Source organism: Podarcis raffonei, chromosome 13 (genome assembly GCF_027172205.1).
Source record: "Podarcis raffonei isolate rPodRaf1 chromosome 13, rPodRaf1.pri, whole genome shotgun sequence".
NCBI lineage: Eukaryota > Metazoa > Chordata > Lepidosauria > Squamata > Lacertidae > Podarcis > Podarcis raffonei.
This window is the reverse complement of record NC_070614.1, coordinates 52,247,180-52,262,312: the sequence shown is the minus strand read 5'-3', so window position 1 is coordinate 52,262,312 and position 15,133 is coordinate 52,247,180. Positions and strand designations below refer to the sequence as shown.

Sequence of the window (15,133 nt, the reverse complement as noted above, 5' to 3'; positions counted from 1 at the left end):
TGGGAATGATGGCAGTGGCGTAACAAGGTCAGGTGGTACCCGGTCCCCAGTGGTTGGGAATGATGGCAGTGGCGTAACAAGGTCAGGTGGTACCCGGTCCCCAGTGGTTGGGAATGATGGCAGTGGCATAGCAAGGTCAGGTGGTACCTGGTCCCCAGTGGTTGGGAATGATGACAGTGGCGTAACAAGGTCAGGTGGTACCCGGTCCCCAGTGGTTGGGAATGATGGCAGTGGCGTAGCAAGGTCAGGTGGTACCCGGTCCCCAGTGGTTGGGAATGATGGCAGTGGCATAACAAGGTCAGGTGGTACCCGGTCCCCATCGGTCCCCAGTGGTTGGGAATGATGGCAGTGGCGTAACAAGGTCAGGTGGTACCCGGTCCCCATCGGTCCCCAGTGGTTGGGAATGATGGCAGTGGCGTAACAAGGTCAGGTGGTACCCGGTCTCCATCGGTCACCAGTGGTTGGGAATGATGGCAGTGGCGTAACAAGGTCAGGTGGTACCTGGTCCCCATCAGTCACCAGTGGTTGGGAATGATGGCACTGGCGTAGCAAGGTCAGGTGGTACCCGGTGCAGAAATTTTTTTGTCAACCTCCCCATTGAAATTTTCCCTCCCTCCCTCCACTGCCCCCATCAAAGCCCTGCCCTTCTCCAGGAGCGTGGGGGGCAACAGCGTGCCGCCCGCCCGTGACCCCCAAGCCTCCCCCGAGCTGGGGGAAGGGGGGGGAAGGCCGCTGGCAAAGCGGCGCAGCTCCCCGCCTTCCCCCGACGGCTCAGGGTCCTATCTGTCAACATTTCCCTTTCTTTTAAGGGAAATTCCCTTATTCCGAATAGGATTCCTCGCAAGAAAAGGGGAAAGTTGACAGCTATGCGTCAGGGTAGGCTTGGGAGTCGTGGGCGCATTGTGTGCCGAATGTCACTCCCCTCGGGAGATGGGTCGGGGGGGGGGGTTGGCTAAGATGCAGCTTCTGAGATCCTCGCCTCTCCCTCCTCCTCCTCCTGCAGCTGATGTGCGAACTGGGAAACCGAGTCATCAACCAGATTTACGAGGCACGAGTGGAAGAGATGAACATGAAGCGGCCCCAGCCGGGCTGTTCGCGGTGAGGACGTCCCCTTCGTTGAACGATACGATAATCTTTATTGTCATTGTCCCATACAGAACAACGAAATTGAAAAAAATCTACATAAAAACATTCAAAAACCAACAAGCCTGCTATCCCAACCTGGTTAGCCCCCTAAAAACTCTGATACCCCATTTTTAAATACAAATATACAGTGGTACCTCGGGTTACATACGCTTCAGGTTACAGACGCTTCAGGTGACAGACTCCGCTAACCCAGAAATAGTACCTAGGGTTAAATAGTACCTCTTCAGGATGAGAACAGAAATTGTGTGGCGGCAGCAGGAGGCCCATTAGCTAAAGTGGTACTTCAGGTTAAGAACAGTTTCAGGTTAAGAATGGACCTCCGGAACGAATTATGTACTTAACCCCAGGTACCACTGTACTCCCATCAAGACTCCTTACACTGTATTTAAAACCAAAATCGCATTTGGATAGAAACTGTTTCTCAGGTGGCTAGTCCTGGTCTTTATAACCCTGTACCTTCACAGAGCCTAGGACTTGCCGATCAGAAGGTCGGCGGTTCGAATCCCTGCAACGGGGTGAGCTCCCATTGCTCGGTCTCTGCTCCTGCCAACCTAGCAGTTCGAAAGCACCTCAAAGTGCAAGTAGATAAATAGGTACCGCTCCAGCAGGAAGGTAAGCGGCGTTTCCGTGCGCTGCTCTGGTTCGCCAGAAGCGTCTTAGTCATGCTGGCCACATGACCCAGAAGCTGTACGCCGGCTCCCTCGGCCAATAAAGCGAGATGAGCGCCGCAACCCCAGAGTCGGCCACGACTGGGCCTAGTGGTCAGGGGTCCCTTTACCTTTACCTTCTTCCAGAAGGTAGAAGCACCCCACATCTCCTCCTCCCCCCCCCAGCCCCCATCTGCTATAAACACTCTAAAAAAGATTATCTACATTTCTATCCCAACTTGCCTCTGAGGAGCTCAAGTTGGTGTGCATCGTTTCCTAATTCCCACTTTTATCCTCACAACAACCTTGCAGCGTAGGTTAGGCTGAGATTTGGCAGCGTCTGCCTCTAGGCCACACCCACCGAGCTTCACCCATGCCCAAGGTGTGATTTGAACCCAGATCTTGCTGTGACCCAGTGGTTCTCTAAGGGTGTGCGACACACGCGCCGGTGCGCCAGGAGAGGATGGCAACTGTGGCGGGAACGTTCAGGGACAAGCAAAGAAACATTTAAACATTTCAGTGTTGTATGGTATAAAGGTAAAGGGATCCCTGACCATTAGGTCCAGTCGTGGCCGACTCTGGGGTTGCGGCACTCATCTCGCTTTACTGGCCGAGGGAGCCGGCATTCAGCTTCTGGGTCATGTGGCCAGCATGACTGAGCCGCTTCTGGCGAACCAGAGCAGCGCACGGAAACGCCGTTTACCTTCCCGCCGGAGTGGTACCTATTTATCTACTTGCACTTTGACGTGCTTTTGAACTGCTAGGTTGGCAAGAGCAGGGACCGAGCAACGGGAGCTCACACCGTCGCGGGGATTCAAACCGCCGACCTTCTGATCAGCAAGCCCTAGGCTCTGTGGTTTAACCCACAGCGCCACCCGCACCCCCTGTCGTACGGTATACTATAGTGTTATATATATATATATGGATATACAACCAGAAAGACTATCCATGCCTCTCTTCAGGGGCGTTGGCTATTCTTATGCAGTTCTCCACAACGTATTGTTGTGTACAGGGCAAATAAATTCTGGCAAATAAGAAAGATCACAGAAGAGAAAGGCTTCTTGTGTTGATGAGATCTGATTTAAATGAGATTACCTGGCAAAAAACGAGCTCACACTTCTCCTCGACTTTGTATACTTACTTAAGAGGCTTGTTCCTAATTATATTTTGGGAATGATTCATGTTTTTAGGCAGCTGCCTTGGTTTATACTTTCTGAGTGTCCCGTGATCATATTATAAAGGAGTTGTGTTCTGTGTTATAAATCGAGTACTGCTTGGAGTATTCCATTGCATTTCTTAGGAATAAAACGATTCAATGTGGCCAGAGCAAAAATGTTATTCTGAAAGTGTAGCCCAGAGAAGAAAGTTTGAGATCTGGTGCTCTAACCACTACACCACACAGCCACAGAAGGAGAGAGATTTGTGTTTGCGTCTACACATTTGATTCCCTCCCTTTTTATTCAATACTCTATAATGCACCTAAAAGGTTCTCAGTGCTCCCTGTGTATTAAAAGATAAGGCGGTCCCTGTCCCAGGGGCTGACGCGTTCCGGTAGACACGGCACAAAAGGAAAGAGGGATGGGGAGGGAAGAGGAGCGTTCATGTACCTGCAACTTCATTGGCTGATAGCATGGTGGCCAGAAAGCACCTACAGTCGGTTGCCCAGTAGGTGGTGCTGTTGCATAGGACTGATCTGCACAATCCCTCACTCTCTAAATGGGGGGGGGGGGAGAGAGATGAAAGGGCCACTCCCATCATGCACCAGGAAACTTTGGCTCCTCCCCCTTCGCTTGTCAATTCTGTGCAGGGACGTTGTCAAGTCTCTGAACATGTGCAAAATTCACCTTTGGTACCTGTCATTGTTATAAAAATTAAATTAAATTAAATTAAATTAAATTTCTTCTTCTATTTCTCTGTCCCAAGGCTGGAGAAGGAGGCCTGGATCAGGGCCAAATACGTGGAAAAGAAGTTCATCACCCAGTTCCCGAAGGCCGGGGCACAGCTGCATCGAGGTGGAGATGTCCGAGGGATCGAGAAGCCCAAACCGTTCCCCAAACCCAAACCTCCGGGGCAGAAACGAGGGGGCGCAGGTAGGGAGAGAGGCTATCTTCCTTCCTCCTGCCCTTAGCGCAGGGGATATAAGATAGCTGTCAGTTTTCAGGACATTTGCGGGGTTAGAGGCAGAAGCAAGGAGCCAGGTCCTGCTGGTTTTCCAGAAGTAGTTTTCATGTACAGTGGTACCTCGGGTTACAGACGCTTCAGGTTACAGACTCCACTAACCCAGAAATAGTACCTTGGGTTGAGAACTTTGCTTCAGGATGAGAACAGAAATTGCACGGCATCGTCAGCAGGAGGCCCCATTAGCCTCAGGTGCTTCAGGTTAAGAACAGTTTCAGGTTAAGAACGGACCTCCAGAACTAATTAAGTACTTAACCCGAGGTACCACTGTAGATGCGAAAGGTCCCCTAAAACATTGAAATGATCATGAACCATCAGGAAAACTGAATAAAAGTGGTCTGAGTGCAGCCTTAAGGCAGGTCTGCTGTTTCTAATAGATCTGCTCTGAGCAAACTTATTATTGTGTTTTTAATATTCGGTTGGGAGCCGCCCAGAGTGGCTGGGGAAACCCAGACAGATGGGCGGGGTATAAATAATTATTATTATTATTATTATTATTATTATTATTATTATTATTATTATTATATATTGTTTATTGCATTGAATTACCCACTTTTTTCTCTCCAAGGGGGGTGATAGTGTACACCAGGGGTCAGCAAACTTTTTCAGCAGGGGGCCGGTCCACCGTCCCTCAGACCTTGTGAGGGGCGGACTATATTTTTTTGGGAGGGGGAATATGAACGAATTCCTATGCCCCACAAATAACCCAGAGATGCATTTTAAATAAAAGCACACATTCTACTCATGTAAAAACACGCTGATTCCCGGACCGTCCATGGGTCGGATTTAGAAGGCGATTGGACCGGATCCGGCCCTTGGGCCTTAGTTTGCCTACCCACGATGTACACGGTTCTCTCCCCTTCCCTATTTCATTCCCACAACAACTCAGTGAGGTACCGAATTTTTCGCACGATTGGACGCACCGGACCATAGGGCGCACCTAGTTTTTTTGGGGGGAAATAAAGGAAAAAAAATTTCCCTTTATTCCCCCCCCCAAAAGCAGGTCAGGGAAACCGAACCAGGTCGAGGAACAGCGAGATAGTGGCGCTGCGCCTCCCTGCTGTCCCCCGAGCTTGTGGGGCTGGCTGATGTCTGCCCGGCGCGAGGGGCGCTCTGATTCAGGGCGCCCCGCCCGCCGGGCGGCAGGCTGCTATCCGCAGCTTGGGGAGCCTTGCGGGGAACTCCTGCAGGGCTCCCCACCCTGCGGATGTCTGCCCGGCGCGAGGGGCGCTCTGATTCAGGGCGCCCTACCCGCCTGGCGGCAGGCTGCTATCTGCTTGGGGAGCCTTGCGGCGAACTCCTGCAGGGCTCCCCACCCTGTGGATGTGTTCCCGAAGCGCCGGGCGCTCTGCTTTCAGGGCGCCCGACGCTCCGGGAAGCAGGCTGCTATCCGCAGCCTAGACATCCCTGCGGGATCTCCCGCAGGGTTGCCTAGGCTGCGGATGTGTTCCCGAAGCGCCGTGCGCTCTGCTTTCAGGGCGCCCGACGCTCCGGGAAGCAGGCTGCTATCCACAGCCTAGACACGGCTAGCAGAGCGCTAATCCCGAAGCTTGGGGCTGCGGAGCTCAGCGCGCCCCAAGCTTCTGGGTGCCGGCAAGGTCTAGACGGCTAGCGGAGACCTTGCCAGCACCCAGAAGCTTGGGGCGCGCTGAGCTCCGCACGCCCCAAGCTTCGGGATTAATGCAGCGCTCCGCTAGCCGTGGGAGAGCTGGGTCTCCCACGGCTAGCGGATAGCTTCCTGAAGCCTGGAGAGCGAGAGGGGTTGGTGCGCACCGACCCCTCTCACTTTCCAGGCTTCAGCGAAAGCCTGCATTCGCTCCATAGGACGCACACACATTTTCCCTTGCTTTTTAGGAGGGAAAAAGTGCGTCCTATGGTGCGAAAAATACGGTAGGTTAGGCTGAGAGCGGCAGTGGCTGCCCCCTCCAAGGCCCCCCAGTGAGTTTCGTGTGGCCAAATAAGGATTCGAATCCTGGTCCAACATCCTTAAGTAGGGACACAGGTGGCACTGTGGTCTAAACCACTGAGCCTAGGGCTTGCTGATCGGAAGGTCGGCGGTTCGAATCCCCGCAACAGGGTGAGCTCCCGTTGCTCGGTCCCTGCTCCTGCCAAGCTAGCAGTTCGAAAGCACACCAGTGCAAGTAAGTAAATAGGTACCACTCCGGCGGGAAGGTAAACGGCGTTTCCGTGCGCTCTGGTTTCCGTCATGGTGTCCCGTTGCTGCTAGAAGCGGTTTAGTCATGCGGGCTGCATGACCTGGAAAGCTGTCTGCGGACAAACGCCGGCTCCCTCGGCCTGAAAGCGAGATGAGCGCCGCAACCCCATAATTGCCTTTGACTGGACATAACCGTCCAGGGGTCCTTTACCTGTTAAGGTAACAGCTGCACCACCAGCGCTCATCTTCTCAGCCTCCTTGCTGAGGTGTAAAGTCATCGTTGCAGAATGCAGTGCAGATAAAGAAACCAACGGGTTTTACCCAAACGCTGAAAGAATATACCATTTCTTACTGGTCCCCCTTTTTTTACTCCTACAGGAAGTAGTCCAAGCCGAGCGAGCCCAAACCCAGGTATGTGTCTCTCAAAGCCAGGTATACTTTGAAAGGTGGTGGAGGTTCGTTTTTGAGCTCAGTTTAGGAGGGATGGGGTCCATAGCTGTCAACCTTCCCTTTTTTTGCGGGAAATTCCCTTTTTCCAGTGCCGTTTCCCGCTACTTCCTGCTGCTGTCCCGGATTGTTAGATATCCCATAGACTGTCCCCAGGACAGGTGAGACTGCTGATCCCTTATTTTCAAATCTGAAAGTTGACAGCTATGGATGGGGACACACCTGGAAGAGAGCTGGGCTGGGTGAGAGACCCCATCTTTCCAGGTGCTGTTCAGTCCTCGCCCCAGAATGCCAGGACGCATTTATTTATCTCCTAAAATTCACATGCCGCTTATAGACTCACAGAATTGCAGAATCGAAAGGTGTTGTATTGTCCAAGCCCTGGCATTGCAGGAATTGCAGCTTCGTTGTAAAAACAAACAAACCTCAAAGCAGATTACAAAAAAAGGACAAAGCAATAAAACGATCGTAAGATTTTGAAAAGTTAAAACGACAACGGAGTAAGGGCAGATTCGAACTCGCAGCAGCTTCCTGAATGACTGGGTAGGCTTGCCCAAACAAAAATGTTAGATCTCTGAGCAGAGGGGCTAGTATCCTGACAAGGCCTTGCTCCTGTCGGCAGTCGGGTGTCGGCACTGCTTGCCAATCTGGGCCGAGTCAAAGGCGCTATTATCCGTATACAAAGCCCTTAACAACTTGGGGACCAGTTTACCTATTAGATCTCCTTTGGTCCACTTGGCTGCTTTGAACGGCAGAACTGGCGCCACCGACACTTTGGAACTCCCTGCCTCTTGAGAGCAAGAAGGTGCCTTCGCTTGACTCCTTTCAGCGCCTGCTAAAAACATCCTTGTTTTGACAGGCCTACCCAGATGCATAGGGAAGTGGAGACAATTTTAATTTGTATGCTTCAAAGTGCTGTTGTAAATTTCTCTTGGTTTCATCGTCATCATCATCATCATAATTTATACCCCGCCCATCTGGTTGGGCTTCCCCAGCCGCCACTCTGGGCGGCTTCCAACAAAATATTAAAATACACTAATGCATCAAACATTAAAAGCTTCCCTAAACAGGGCTGCCTTCAGGTGTCTTCTAAGAGTCTGGTAGTTGTTATTCTCTTTGACATCTGATGGGAGGGCATTCCACAGGGCGGGTGCCACCACTGAGAAGGCCCTCTGTCTGGTTCTCTGTAACCTCACTTCTTGCAGGGAGGGAACTGCCAGAAGGCCTTCGGAGCTGGACCTCAGTGTCCGGGCAGAACGATGGGGGGTGGAGACGGTCCTTCAGGTATGCAGGGCCTTTGAGGCCGTTTTGGGCTTTAAAGGTCAGCACCAACACTTTGAATTGTGCCCGGAAACGTACTGGGAGCCAATGTAGGTCTTTCAGGACCGGTGTTATGTGGTCTCGGCGGCCGCTCCCAGTCCCCAGTCTAGCTGCCGCATTCTGGATTAGTTGCAGTTTCCAGGTCACCTTCAAAGGTAGCCCCACATAGAGCGCATGGCAGTAGTCCAAGCGGGAGATAACCAGAGCATGCACCACTCTGGCCAGACAGTCTGCGGGCAGGGAGGGTCTCATCCTGCGCACCAGATGGAGCTGGTAGACAGCTGCCCTGGACACAGAACTGACCTGCGCCTCCATGGACAGCGGTGAGTCCAGAATGACTCCCAGGCTGCGCACCTGGTCCTTTGGGGGCACAGTTGCCCCATTCAGGACCAGGGAGTCCTCCACAACTGCCCGCCTCCTGTCCCCCCAAAACAGCACTTCTGTCTTGTCAGGGTTCAACCTCAATCTGTCATTGCTCTAGCTCTTTACGTAAACAGCATTCGGGTTTCTTGCCATGTATATATTTTACGAAATGAATAAAATCCTGCAGAGCTGCCAGCCACTGTTGGCATTCCTGAATTAGATGGGCCAGTGGTCTAACTCAGTACAAAACAGCTTCTTAAGTAATCCACGCTGGTGGCTGTTGCTGGTCTGATTCTCTCTGCCCCCTCCTCTTTTTAGGGGCAAGGGAAGGGGCCTCCCCAAGCCCCACAGACAAGCTGCAGAGTTTGCACCCAGGGGCCTTGCTCTATCGCGCTGCCGCTGCACCCCCAAGCCTGCCCACCATGGCGGACGCCTTGGCTCACGGCGCTGACGTCAACTGGGTGAACGCCAACCACGAAAGCCGGACTCCTTTGCTGCAATCCGTCGCCGCGGTGAGTCTGTGGGGGGCTCAGAACTCTTTTTTTAAAAAAATAATAATTTTTATTACATTTTCCATTTTAACAATCCAATCAGATCACATTAAATATTCCAAATTATAATGGTTATGGGGTTGCTCGTGCGTAAGTTGCCGCCACTCCTGGCTAGGTGGCCTGGTTAAACCTTTCCTAGCTGGACAGCCCCTCACTTCGTGGCTGTTCAGTCGCTGGCAGAATCCGACAGTGGGCGTTTCTTCAACCTTTTCCAACATAAAAGTTGTTTGACGCCCAGTCTCCTCCTAGCCTCCCTGCGCGGAAGCCTTCTGCGCAGGGTGGGCGTGGGTAGCGGAGGACCTGTGCTCTCTCCGCTGGTGTCCAGTGAAGAGTCTCTGAGCCTGCTCTCCGCTTCCCCCATTGGCCCCCCTCCATCCCTGGTGTCGCGCTGATTTTCTTCCCCAACAGGAGACCCCTCCTCTCTCCCTACTTGGCCCCTCTCCAGCATCGTCGTGGAGCCTCTCCTCCTCCTCTCGTTCCGATGGCAGTTCCCTGACACAAATTCTACAAATGCATCTCATATAGTCCAAATATTCTGCCAAATTATAGATTTTTGTTGGGGCTTCCCGTGCTTCAAGTTCAGTGGGGTTCCAATCATCTTATGTTTCTACTGCCTTGAGTTTCCAATAGTTCCTTCTTTAAATCTTCCTGTTGTTATCCTTCCCTTCCTTCATGGCCTCTGAGTTGTTTCCACAGGCGAGCTGAAGTAAACAATAATGGTCTTCTGTGTGGAATTTGTTTGACTCTCCTTTTTTTTGCAGCTGGTACGTCTGTTTTTTGCAGAATGTCCTCTCACACTTTTTTTTTATTGATACACCGAAAAACAAAAAAAAACAAAAACAAGACAATAAATACAAACCGAACCATGATAAGGACAATATTAATTACGAATCACTAAAACGAAATATGGTCCTGGGACTATAGACCCGACCTCCCGTCCATTCCTTATTTCACTTATCTATTATTTGTCGCCAATACACGCTTTTGTCTTAACTGATTAACTAATTATTGTTAGTTTCAGGTTAAGTATGGACCTCTGGAACGAATTAAGTACTTAACCTGAGGTACCACTGTATTATGTTTTTAGTGTGATTTTATTTTATTGGTGTTAGCCGCCCTGAGCCCGGCTCTGGCCGGGGAAGGCGGGGTATAAATTATTATTATTATTATTATTATTATTATTATTATTATTATTACTACTACTACTACTACTACTACTACTACTACAATGGTACCTCGGGTTAAGTAATTAAACTGTTCTTAACCTGAAGAACCACTTTAGCTAATGGGGCCTCCTGCTGCCGCCGCGCCGCCGCAGCACGATTTCTGTTCTTATCCTGAAGCAAAGTTCTTAACCTGAAGCACTATTTCTGGGTTAGCGGTGTCTGTAACCTGAAGCGTCTGTAACCTGAAGCGTATGTAACCTGAAGCGTATGTAACCCGAGGTACCACTGTATTATTTTCTGTGGGGCTCAGAACTCTTGACGCTCTCAAACGCCACCCCACTTCCCTCATTTCCCCACTTCACCTTCTTTCTCTCTCTCTCTACCCAGAATTCTCTCTTGGCCTGCGAATTCCTTCTTCAGAATGGAGCCAGCGTCAACCAGCCAGACAGCAGAGGCCGAGGCCCCCTTCATCATGCTACCATCTTGGGACACACTGGGTAGATACCTATCTATATATCTCTATACATATATCTTCCTATATGCATAGAAATGGAAGGCTGTCGTCACGTTGTAGTTTGCTGCAGCCAGCGCCAACGCCAGCATGGCAACAGAAAGGCGGGTAGGCAGGTGTGGAAGAACCCCGAAAGCAAGCGAGCGGCTGCGGGAAGGGGGAGAAGGGAGACTTCAGGGGGAGAACAAGGCTATTGATGGTTGAATCATTGTGTTTTAATATTCTGCTGGAAGCCGCCCAGATTGGAGTCCAACCTCCAACCTTTCACCCAAAGTGGGATTCGAACCCACAACCCTTGTGCTCTACCGACTGAGCTTATGGACAGTTGGTTCAGTGATCTGGTTGGTGTGAACTAATTTGTTCCAGGCACTGGGAACGAATAACCCTTACAGGTGAAACTCAAAAAATTAGAATATTGTGGAAAAGTTCATTTATTTCAGTAATTCAACTTAAAAGGTGAAACTGATATATGAGATAGACTCATGACATGCAAAGCGAGATATGTCAAGCCTTTATTTGTTACAATTGTGATGTTTATGGTGAACGGCTGATGAAAACCCCAAATTAACAATCTCAGAAAATTAGAATATTAAATGAAATCAGCAAAACAAGGACTGCAAATAGAGCAGTATTGGACCTCTGAGAAGTAGAAGCATGCACATGTACTCAGTACTTGGTTTGGGCCCCTTTTGCATCAATTACTGCCTCAATGCGGCGTGGCATGGATGCTATCAGCCTGTGGCACTGCTGAGGTGTTATGGAAGACCAGGCTGCTTCAATAGCAGCCTTCAGCTCTTCTGCATTGCTCGGTCTCCTGTCTCTCATCTTTCTCTTGGCAATGCCCCATAGATTCTCTATGGGGTTCAGGTCAGGCGAGTTTGCTGGCCAATCAAGCACAGTAATCCCATGGGCATTGAACCAGGTTTTGGTACTTTTGGCACTGTGGGCAGGTGCCAAAGTCCTGCTGGAAAATGAAATCAGCATCCCCATAAAGCTCGTCTGCGGAAGGAAGCATGAAGTGCTCCAAAATCTCTTGGTGGACGGCTGCGTTGACCCTGGACTTAACGGAGCACAGTGGACCAACACCAGCTGACGACATGGCTCCCCAAATCAACACAGACCGTGGAAACTTCACACTGGACTTCAAGCATCTGGCATTGTGTGCCTCCCCGTTCTTCCTCCAGACTCTGGCTCCTTGGTTTCCAAGTGAGATGCAAAAGCTGCTCTCATCAGAAAAGAGATTTGAGTTTCACCTATATATTGTAAAGGGATTTTGCTGATAGTGCACAATGATCTATTTATGTATGAGGCTGTTAGAGATGCTTGTCATGTGGAAATATTGAATATGTGTCTTCCCTGTTTCGTTTCCTAGGCTGGCCTGCCTCTTCCTCAAGCGCGGGGCCAACATGAACGCCGTCGATGGGGAAGGGAAGGACCCCCTCAGCATCGCCATAGATTCAGCCAACGCGGATATCGTCACCTTGTAAGGGAGATTCTCCACCCCCCACCCGCCCCTGTCTCCCTTGGGTGCCAAATAATCCCCCCCCCATTGTGAAGTCTTGGGTGTGAATTCTGCAGCTCTTCAGAGGTTGAAGGGGAAGAGGGGGATTCTGGGAGGAAGTTGGCGGGACGTCGGCCATCTTGAATCCTGGCCTTTGGATCTATAAATGTGTTATAACACTGTGGCACCAGATGGCGCTGTCGGGCTGAAATTGGAAGTCCATTTCCTTGTCAGCTTTTACAACGTTTTTTCCATAGCGTTTTTCTACAGCTGTGTAGATCCAGCCCATATCTGGTTTCAGCTTCTTGTCGATTGTTCTTCTGACGTTTTTAATAGCTGTTCTTAAATTGCTTTTACCGGTAATTTTCTTCTTTTTGTAAACTGCTTTGAGGTTTTTTGGTTTTTTGACAACCAATAAATTTTACGAAATATATAATCAACGAAATAAATGGAACGATTGGGTCTGTGGCTGGTAGAGGATTGGGGTAAGATGGGGGGGAGAAGGGGCTGAAATTCATTTTTTTCCTGTGGTGTCACATGACTCTTTTTCTCTTCCCACCCACCTTCCCTCTTTCAAAGATTGCGATTGGCCAAGATGCGTGAATCTGAGCTTGCCCTCGGCCAATCAGGTGAGTCTCAGCTGTGGGGGTGGGAACAAAATTCCACATCAGAATTCGCTCTATCTCCTTGAAAATCTTCCGGAATCAGTTTCCCATACGCTCTCAGTCCTCAGTTGCTCCATCTGTAAAATGGGAACAATCTGGCAACGATGGCCAACAGGTGGACAAACAAGCGATGGGTCCTTGCTGTTTTCACACCCGGACATAACAACTGCTAAAAATTAATTAATGTTACAGATAAGTAGCAAAACCCAGAAGCTGGTGTTTAGGCAACAGGTGCAAAATTAACAACCAAATAACTGAGATGGCTCAGTCGGCTGAGCACGAGGCTCTGAATTTCAGGGTTGTGGGTTCGAGGTCCACGTAGGGCAAAAATATTCCTGCCTTGGAGGGGGTCAGACTAGATGACCCCCACAATCCCGTCCAACTTGATGATTCTACATGATAATAAGTTTTTATCCCAGGCTGCTATTTTCATAGAAGGCAATAAACAGCTCAAGTTAACCCAAAGGTTTTATAATGTGAGGAGAGTCCCCGGTTTTAAGTTTTTTAAGCCAACCTGCGCCATGGAGCCTTTGTCCCTCAAGACTTGAGCCAATTTTCTTTTATTATTCTATTTTTCGACAAGGACAGTTTGGCCAGATTTTGCTGTACCGATTTGTCAGAGAACACACACTCTCATGCGCGCGCACACACACACACACCTCACAAGATCTCGCTATTATTATGAGCCTGGTTGCTAAGTAGGAAAGAACTTAATTGAAGGTTTAAGCTGTAAGTTAATATTCTCTCTTGGGAAAAGATTGAGGAGACCCAGCTCTGGATATTTTGTCCAGCAAATTCCTGTGGGAGGGAGTTCCGCAGGTTAACTAAGCACTGCGTGAAGAAGCGCTGCCTTTTATCTCTCCTGGATCTGCCACCATTCGCCTTCTTTTGGTATCCCATTAGTTCCTTGGCGGACATTCCCCCAACATGACCAGTAGATGCTGGGGCTGTGGGTGCGAATCCTGCTTCAATGCCAGAGAGTGGCTGGTGCCATTCAGGGCAGGCTGAGGCGGCAATCTGGGGTCTTCCTTCCAAGACGCGAACACATTTCCGATGCTTCCTGGCCGGGGCCCTTGCAGACTCCTAGCTGCGGTCCTTGTATTGGAGCGGGTTGGACTAGATGAGCTTTGGGGTCTCCCTCCCTGGTCCTGAATGGGGCAACTGTGCCCCCAAAGGACCAGGTGTGCAGCCTGGGAGTCATTCTGGACTCACAGCTGTCCATGGAGGTGCAGGTCAATTCTGTGTCTAGGGCAGCTGTTTACCAGCTCCATCTGGTACGCAGGATGAGACCCTCCCTGCCCGCAGACTGTCTCGCCAGAGTGGCACATGCTCTGGTTATTTCCCGCTTGGACTACTGCAATGCGCTCTACGTGGGGCTACCTTTGAAGGTGATCCGGAAACTACAACTAATCCAGAATGCGGCAGCCAGACTGGGGACAGGGAGCGGCTGCCGAGACCACATAACACCGGTCCCGAAAGACTTACATTGGCTGCCAGTACGTTTCCGAGCACAATTCAAAGTGTTGGTGCTGACATTAAAAGCCCTAAACAGCCTCAGTCAAGTATCCCTGCAGGAGCATCTCCATCCCCATCGTTCAGCCTGGACACTGAGGTCCAGCTCCGAGGGCCTTCTGGCAGTTCCCTCCCTGCGAGAAGTGAGGTTACAGGGAACCAGGCAGAGGGCCTTCTTGGTGGTGGCGCCCGCCCTTTGGAACGCCCTCCCACCAGATGTCAAGGAAATAAACAACTATCTGACGTTTAGAAGACATCTGAAGGCAGCCCTGTTTAGGGAAGTTTTTAATGACTGTTGTTTTAATGTATTTTTAATCTTTAGCTGGAAGCCACACAGAGTGGCTGGAGAAACTCAGCCAGATGGGTGGGGTATAAGTAATAAATTATTATTTGAGTTTCTATTGAAATGAGGCTTCATTTTAATGTTGTATTTTAATCCTGTTTCTAAGTTGTATCTTAATCAATTGTTTTATACCTTGTGTTAGCCACCCCGAGCCTGGTCTTGGTATAAATAAAAATTATTATTATTATTATTATTATTATTATTATTATTATTATTATTCCCTGATTCTTCCCGCTCTTCCAGGAGACGAAACATACCTCGACATCTTCCAGGATTTCTCCCTCATGGCGTCCAACGATCCAGACAAGTTGACCCGGCGGAGTTACGATCTGAAGCTGACGACGATGTGAAGTTGGCCCCCATCCGCCGAAAGGAGGAGGGAGACAGGAGCAAGAGGCCTTAAGTCACGTGCACATTCCCGTCAAAAACAAAGGACCGTCCAGTAGAAGCCTGTCTCTCCCTTCAGCAGCCACCAAAATGTTTTTGGTGACTTTGTGGAGTCGGACAAAAATAAAAGGTTTTCGTGGAAGATCGCGGGAAACGAAGAACCGATCTCCCCTGCTTACTCTGCCCTCCACAACTCCTGTCTTTTATTTATTGCTGACGGATGAGGACGTAAAAAGCCCTT

General features: G+C 50.0%; 1 protein-coding gene across 1 annotated transcript in view; it reads left to right on the top strand.

Moving 5' to 3' along the window:
* The window catches only part of ACAP1 (ArfGAP with coiled-coil, ankyrin repeat and PH domains 1), a 48,882-nt gene extending 33,961 nt beyond the window's left edge, over nucleotides 1-14,921 (top strand). The window contains exons 16-23 of the mRNA XM_053360621.1: nucleotides 1,004-1,098; nucleotides 3,717-3,883; nucleotides 6,505-6,537; nucleotides 8,575-8,768; nucleotides 10,361-10,470; nucleotides 11,857-11,967; nucleotides 12,565-12,614; nucleotides 14,749-14,921. Coding sequence (XP_053216596.1) covers nucleotides 1,004-1,098; nucleotides 3,717-3,883; nucleotides 6,505-6,537; nucleotides 8,575-8,768; nucleotides 10,361-10,470; nucleotides 11,857-11,967; nucleotides 12,565-12,614; nucleotides 14,749-14,855 — 867 coding nt within the window. The 3' untranslated portion in view covers nucleotides 14,856-14,921. The remainder of the gene's footprint in view (nucleotides 1-1,003; nucleotides 1,099-3,716; nucleotides 3,884-6,504; nucleotides 6,538-8,574; nucleotides 8,769-10,360; nucleotides 10,471-11,856; nucleotides 11,968-12,564; nucleotides 12,615-14,748) is intronic.
* Nucleotides 14,922-15,133: the final 212 nt, after the last annotated feature.